General features: G+C 44.9%; 1 protein-coding gene across 1 annotated transcript; it reads right to left on the bottom strand.

Annotated features, from left to right (window-relative positions):
* Nucleotides 1-369: 369 nt before the first annotated feature.
* FZD10 (frizzled class receptor 10) lies at nucleotides 370-4,222 on the bottom strand. The gene has a single exon (XM_031592712.2). It carries the CDS (start codon nucleotides 3,161-3,163, stop codon nucleotides 1,406-1,408), a length of 1,758 nt encoding a protein of 585 aa, XP_031448572.1. The 5' UTR covers nucleotides 3,164-4,222; the 3' UTR covers nucleotides 370-1,405.
* Nucleotides 4,223-6,260: the final 2,038 nt, after the last annotated feature.

Here is a 6,260-nt window from a genome sequence, read left to right as displayed (position 1 = left end):
TTGTTGTAATCTCTGTGCTTTGCAAACATGGTGCTACCCTACATGGCCGCAGCTTTTTTTTTTTTTTTTTTTTTTTTAACATCACCAAAGCTTCTTCCCATTCCGTTTTTTCAACTGCAGAGGTTCACAGAAAGACGTAACTTCCAAACCCACCTATCTGATCTCAACTAGCGATTTCTTTGGGGGAAATTATTGTTCTATCCGCTTATACGCGTTGTCCAGTATAACAGCTATTGTATTCAAAGTGTGCTTTTACCAAATGGCTGAAGGAGCAAGTTTATTAACCACAAAGCACGTTAGAGAAAGTTTAGAAAACACAAAATTATCAAACTAAAGAGCATATTTTATTTTTAATAAAATAGCGGAGCATGAAAAATAATTGTATATTACAAATATATACAGCCAAAACTGTGCACCCCCAGCACAGTAAAGAGCATCACTCTATACAAAGCTTCCCTTTGCAGAATCTAGTGCTTCTTGATCTATTCATAGTGAGAATTTGTTTAACAATAGAAAGAGTCAATAAGCCCTTTGGGTCTCTTTGAATTGACACCCCCCCTTCTTCTTTTTTTTTTTTTTTTCCACAAATCAGTCCAAACGTGTATAACATTGGCTTGATTTCCATTAAAAAGCCACAAAATGTAACACTAAAGGGTTTCTGAGGACTAGACCTCTTAGTTCTTTTGTTAAGAGATTTCTTTTGTTGTCTTTATGTACAGCAAAATACTTGTTTCTCTTTTCATGTCATGGTAAGGAAAAAAAAAAATGTATTGCACATTATTCTTGTTCACAAAGTTTGTGTCTGGTGCAGGAAGTTTCTCTTCTAGTGAAAGAATATTGGTGAGCATTATAGATGGAACCACAAACCCAATGGGTGGGATGAGTCGTAAAGGATTTCTCTCTCTCAAAGTTAGCACGGAAGTTGCTTTCACAGAGCAGCCTCCTCAGTGAGGACAAACCTCTCGGGGACCTTCCCTTCCTTAAGAGACAATGCTCACTTGGGTGCTCCTAAAAGAAAATCATTGCTCCATAAAACTTGGTTATATCTGGTTACTCAGAAACCTGTAGGAAATCCAGTTCAGCTACATTAAAAAGTTAAACAAGTTATTTTGTTGTTGTTGCTGTTGCTTTTTGTCTGTTTTGCTTGAACTATCTGAGGGCCGGATTAAGTACATAACTAAAAATTAGTAACAGAAGAGGCTGGTTTAGTTCACAATATTTCTTTCACTGAAAACCTTTCCACAAGTACATTTACCTTCACTATTTAACCAGGTCCTGATTTCAGTATGACATTTTGCCTTGAGGTATTATAGTGTCCTCTGACAAAAAAAAAAAAAAAGCACCATCTATTTTTTTAATTTTGGACTGCTACTGTGGATATTTGTAAGTCTCATCTAAAGCCTATTCATACACAGGTGGGTGGTTGTAACGTGGATTCGTATTTTGCAAGGTGAGTTTTCTGTGGATGCTGAGGTTTTTTGTAGATTCCACTGCTGGTAATAACGCTTGCAGGTTTTCTCCTACTTCTCTTCTTTAATCTTCGACTACAAACATTCTGCCAGGACTGAAGAGTCTTGGAAGTCCAGATCCACATCCCACTAGTAATGCCCACAACTAACAACATAAAAATTTTGACCATAAAAATTTCTACTGCTGGAATGGAATTATTCATCATGCAGTCTAAATTTTTAGTCTGATTGTTCATCTTGCATTTCTGTTGAGTTGCCACAATTTTCCAATAATCCATATTAAGTCTTTCATAAAAATAGCAAGCTATGACACAAGTTGCAGGCACTGTGTACAAGACTGAGAAGACACCAATCCTGACCATGAGTTTCTCCAACTTGTCCGTATTTTCTCCACCTGTTTTCATCACCCTTCTGATATGAAAAAGGGCCACAAAACCAGAAAGAATAAAAGAAGTGCCAATGATTAGATAACAAGCCAAAGGAATGAGTACAAACCCGGTCAAGGCATTCACATCCATGCTTCCAACATAGCACAACCCTGTCAGCTCATCTCCAGCCACCCTTCTCATAACTAGGATCATTATGGTCTTCACAGCTGGAATGGCCCAGGCTGCCAAATGAAAGTAGCTACTGTTTGCTTCAATTGCTTCGTGCCCCCATTTTTTCCCAGCCGCTAGAAACCAAGTTAAGGTCAAGATTACCCACCACAAGGAACTGGCCATACCAAAGTAATACAGAACCAGGAACACAATGGTGCAGCCAGTGCTCTCCAGTCCCTCTTGGATGACATAGAGCTGGCCACTGTCCCTGTCACAGGCAATGCTCTCAGCACCCGAAAAGAGGCGGATGATGTACCCCACAGAGTAGACACAGTAGCACATAGAGAGGAAGATGATGGGCCTCTCGGGGTACTTGAAACGCTGAGGATCTATCAGAAAAGTGAGTACAGTGAAAGCGCTGGAGAAAAAGCACAGAATGGACCAGATGGCAATCCAAATGACAGCAAACTGTTTGTCATCCTTGCTCCAGTAAACATCAACCCCCGGGGTGCAGAGCGGTGCGCAGGAAGCGCTCTTTTCCACGTGGTGGAACTTGCCCGGATTTTCACAGGAGGTTCTGCTGAGGCTGTCCTTGTGCTGCTGCAGGTCATGGCCACTGCTGGGCCTCTGTGGCCGGAACATAGGTGGCAGCATGCTGGAACCCCTGGGCGGCTCGTCTGACCCGTTGTTGGGGGCCTCCATGCACAGGTAATTGGGGTCGTTCTTGTTGGGCAGCTTGCTGCAGTCTAAGGAGTCTGGCCATTTGAAGTTGAACTGCTCCATGATAGGAGAGCATTTCAGCCTCGCCTGCTCACACATGACCCTGCAGGCTGGGATCGGCGTTGAAACCTGCTCAGTGCACATAGGGGCGTAGAGGGAGCAGAGGAAAAATTTCAGATGGCTGTGGCAACCGTACTCCACCAAGGGGGCAAACTCGTGTAGCTGAATGGCCGCTTCCCTTTGGTTTTCGTGTCCCATCAGGTTCGGCATCCTTGTCATGTTGTACCCTATATCCTTGCACATGGGGATTTCGATCGGCTGGCACCTCCCGTCGCCGGGGCGCTCAATGTCTATGGAGCTTATCCCCGCGCAGCGCTCTGCGAGCCAGCAGAGCGCCAGGACGGCCCGCACCAGGTTCCCTGCGGCTGGCCCCATGTTGGCCGGGGGTCAGTGCGGCGGGTCACTGCGGCGGGGGCTGCATCGCGTCCGGCCCCGGCGAGGCAGCGCGCAGGACGCGGCGGGGCTCAGGTCAGCATCGCCCGGGCCGCTCGGCCCCGCCGGAGGAGCGGGGAGGCGGGCGGGGAAGTTCGCGAACAGCCAGGGGAGGAAGAAGTGCCCCCAACGCACCGATGAGCCGAACTTACTGCGGGGAGCCCGGCAACTTTCTTTTCGCCGGGCTTCCACTTTGGCGAGCCGTCTTTCCAGCACCCTTCCTGCTCCTCCTCCTCCTCCCTCGAAGCGAAGGCAGAGCGATCGGGGCAGATCCGAGCGATCACCTCTTCCACTCGCACATGTCCCGGGCGGCTTTCGGTGCAGCGAGCTCCTCCGGGGATTTTCCTCTTCCTAGAGCGGGTCACGGCTCCGGACTTTTTCGCCGAGAGGTGGGGATTGGTTTATCCGAGTGTAGAATAAAGGAGGAGGAGGAAATATCTAAGCCATTGAAGAGGGGGGCCTGGAAGATCTGCCCCCTCGGCGCTCCGGCCCCGCGCCGTGCAGAGCTGAGCCGAGCGCTGCCTGCCTGCCTCCCCCCGCAGGGAACTCCGGGCCGAGCAGCTGGGGCTCCGGGGGCGGCTGACTCCGAGGAGAAAATAAAATACAACAACAAAAAAAATAAAAACCTGTGCAGGATCCGCCTTGCATACGACATCCACTTTGCATGAGAAAGGTGAAGCTGACACGGTGATTACTTTCCAATCACTCGAAACGCCTTGAAACCTCCTTAAGGACCCCTACAGGTTCTCCTTGATCAGCACAGATTAGAAAAAGCCCCATTTGTTTCTCTCTCCTCCTGTTCTTTCTTTCCTTCCTTTCTCCTCTCTCTCCCGTTGCCCTCCCTTGAAAGTTTAACAAGATCCTTTCTCTGGAAGGCGTCAGCCTCTCCTCCCTCGCCCAGGTAGGAAGCCAGGCAGGGCGAGAGCCGCAGACTTCGTGGCTCCTAATAAGAGGGCTGAAGGTGGTACCTCCTTGACTGCCTTTATTGGAGGGAGGGCAATGCTTTAGCAGGGAGGATGTGGGGAGGAGGAGGATGCATTTTATGGCGAGTGCTATAAACTCTTCGCTGCCAGGGTCATAAAATATGCTCGCATTCAGCCTGGAATCTCAGCTGTTTTCAAACGTTGTGCTTTGTTTCGAATTGCTAAATGAACAGGACAGATAGGATTGCTGGAAAAGTACCTGATTATGTTTTTAATCACAGTATGGCATCTCTTGAAAAGTAGCTTTTTTTTTTTTTTTTTTTTTTCCCGCTTACATAAGCAGCTCTGAAAGCAACATAACCTTGAGAAAGTGACTTCATCCACTATAGAAAAGAAACATACAGATTTTGGAGACAGAGATCATTTTACAGTGAGTTGTGTGTACTTTCTGAGTTAAGCTTCGAGATTTGTGCTGCTTATTGGTCCATCAGAGCTGGAAGGAAGAAGTTAAAGCCCCAGCCAAGCTAAAATTCACAAATGTACAGACCAAAATGCTATCATCAGAAGTCAAAAGATGAGCCCTACTGTACTGTTATTTTTAATTATTATTATTTACTTTGAGCTCAGTTTTAGTGAACACACTAATGAAGAAGGAAAATCTCTCTCTTCACTCAAGCTCGCCCACACAAACTGGGCTCCTCTCCATGACTGCCTGTTTCTTATCGGAGCGAACATGGATTCTCCTGGAAACTACCAAATCCCGCAGGGTCAGAGCTAATACCCCACCAGCCTCTAGAAAGGAAACTGTTGGCTTCCTCAGTTGTGATAAGGGTGAAACGGATCCAGGCAAGGACAACAAACCAGGGCTAGGGGCTTGTCTTTGAAAAGCCTGAAGATGCAGCTAGTTTTTGCTTAGGAGTAAAAGCCATCATAAATATGTTATAAAACAGTATATATATATATGTATGTATTTTAATGGCTTTTGGGTGGATTGAAGAGATCACACTTATAAGGCATTGGTCTTTGGGGCTGACCTTTCCTGGGCACTCAGAGATTCCTTAGGGAATGTTATAAAAGCAGGCAGTGTTATGAGCAAAATAAGCTGTATTTATTTTAGTGGCTCTGTGTGTATGTATGTGTGAGAGCGAGCGTGTGTTGGGGCATTTCCATTCTTCATTAATCTAAGCCTATTTTCTTAGTATTTGTATGCATCCCAATTCCTCTTCTGGAGAGCTCAGCTGGGGGTGGCAGAGAAGTGTGGGGAAAGCTTTCACAAGGGACGAGCCACCTTTTAAAACTTCCCTATTGCTGAAGATGAAGTTATTAAATATTGGTTGTGTTCAGCTTGTTTTTGAGGCTGTTTTTCCTATTTTCAACAAGTATTTCTGTAGAGCACTTTATATCACCATTCTCATTAAAAAGAAAAAGAAAAAAACTAGGAAAAAAACACATTAAACAAAACACAGTGTGTTGTATTCTATAGCACAGAGGCCTTTTTCTCCAAAGTGGCCAAAAGAAATACAAATAAAAATGAGGATAAAAGGGATAAAAAAAAAAACAACCCACAATCAAACCTTTGTAGTTGTGCCTCTCTTAATTGATCTTTTATGTGCCAATTTAAATCAGCCTTGTTTTTCTAGCCATTATTTTAGCCATTGCATCCTGCTTTAGATCATTTATTTCACTTCCTATATTTTTGAAGAGCTATCTAGGAGCATATTCCATTCAAGGAGCCTGAGTCGGTGAAACTAACAAATAGAACATTATTATAGAAAAATGAGAGCGCTGAGAAATCAGCAACTGGAAGATACCTCTGTAACTAATAAATGAAAAGAGCCTTTTGATGGCTCCAGCTGAAAAGATATTTTATTTTATTTTTTTCTCCTGTGTGTGGGATTTGAGATGTGTGATTCTATGGAGCAGCCAGGCACCCCTGCTGCTAGGCCCTGGCTAGGAGTTGGCCCCCCTCTGGCAAATGTTATGGAGAATTGGGAGGAATTTTATGGCTGTCTTTTCCCTCAGCTCTTTTTTCTTTTGTCTTCTTTGAAGAATGACTTTAGACATTTTATTTACATATTTAACCATGGATGAAAGAGGAAAAAGAAAGCATTTGGGCC

The sequence above is a fragment of the Phasianus colchicus genome, chromosome 18 (assembly GCF_987193195.1).
Source record: "Phasianus colchicus chromosome 18, bPhaCol1.hap1.1, whole genome shotgun sequence".
Classification (NCBI taxonomy): Eukaryota; Metazoa; Chordata; class Aves; order Galliformes; family Phasianidae; genus Phasianus; species Phasianus colchicus.
The sequence above is the reverse complement of the archived record's forward strand: the minus strand, read 5'-3'. Positions and strand labels throughout refer to the sequence as shown.

Bases quoted from the DNA above. Each gene is read 5' to 3' on its own strand.
- FZD10 (XM_031592712.2), bottom strand. From the start codon at position 3,163: ATGGGGCCAGCCGCAGGGAACCTGGTGCGGGCCGTCCTGGCGCTCTGC.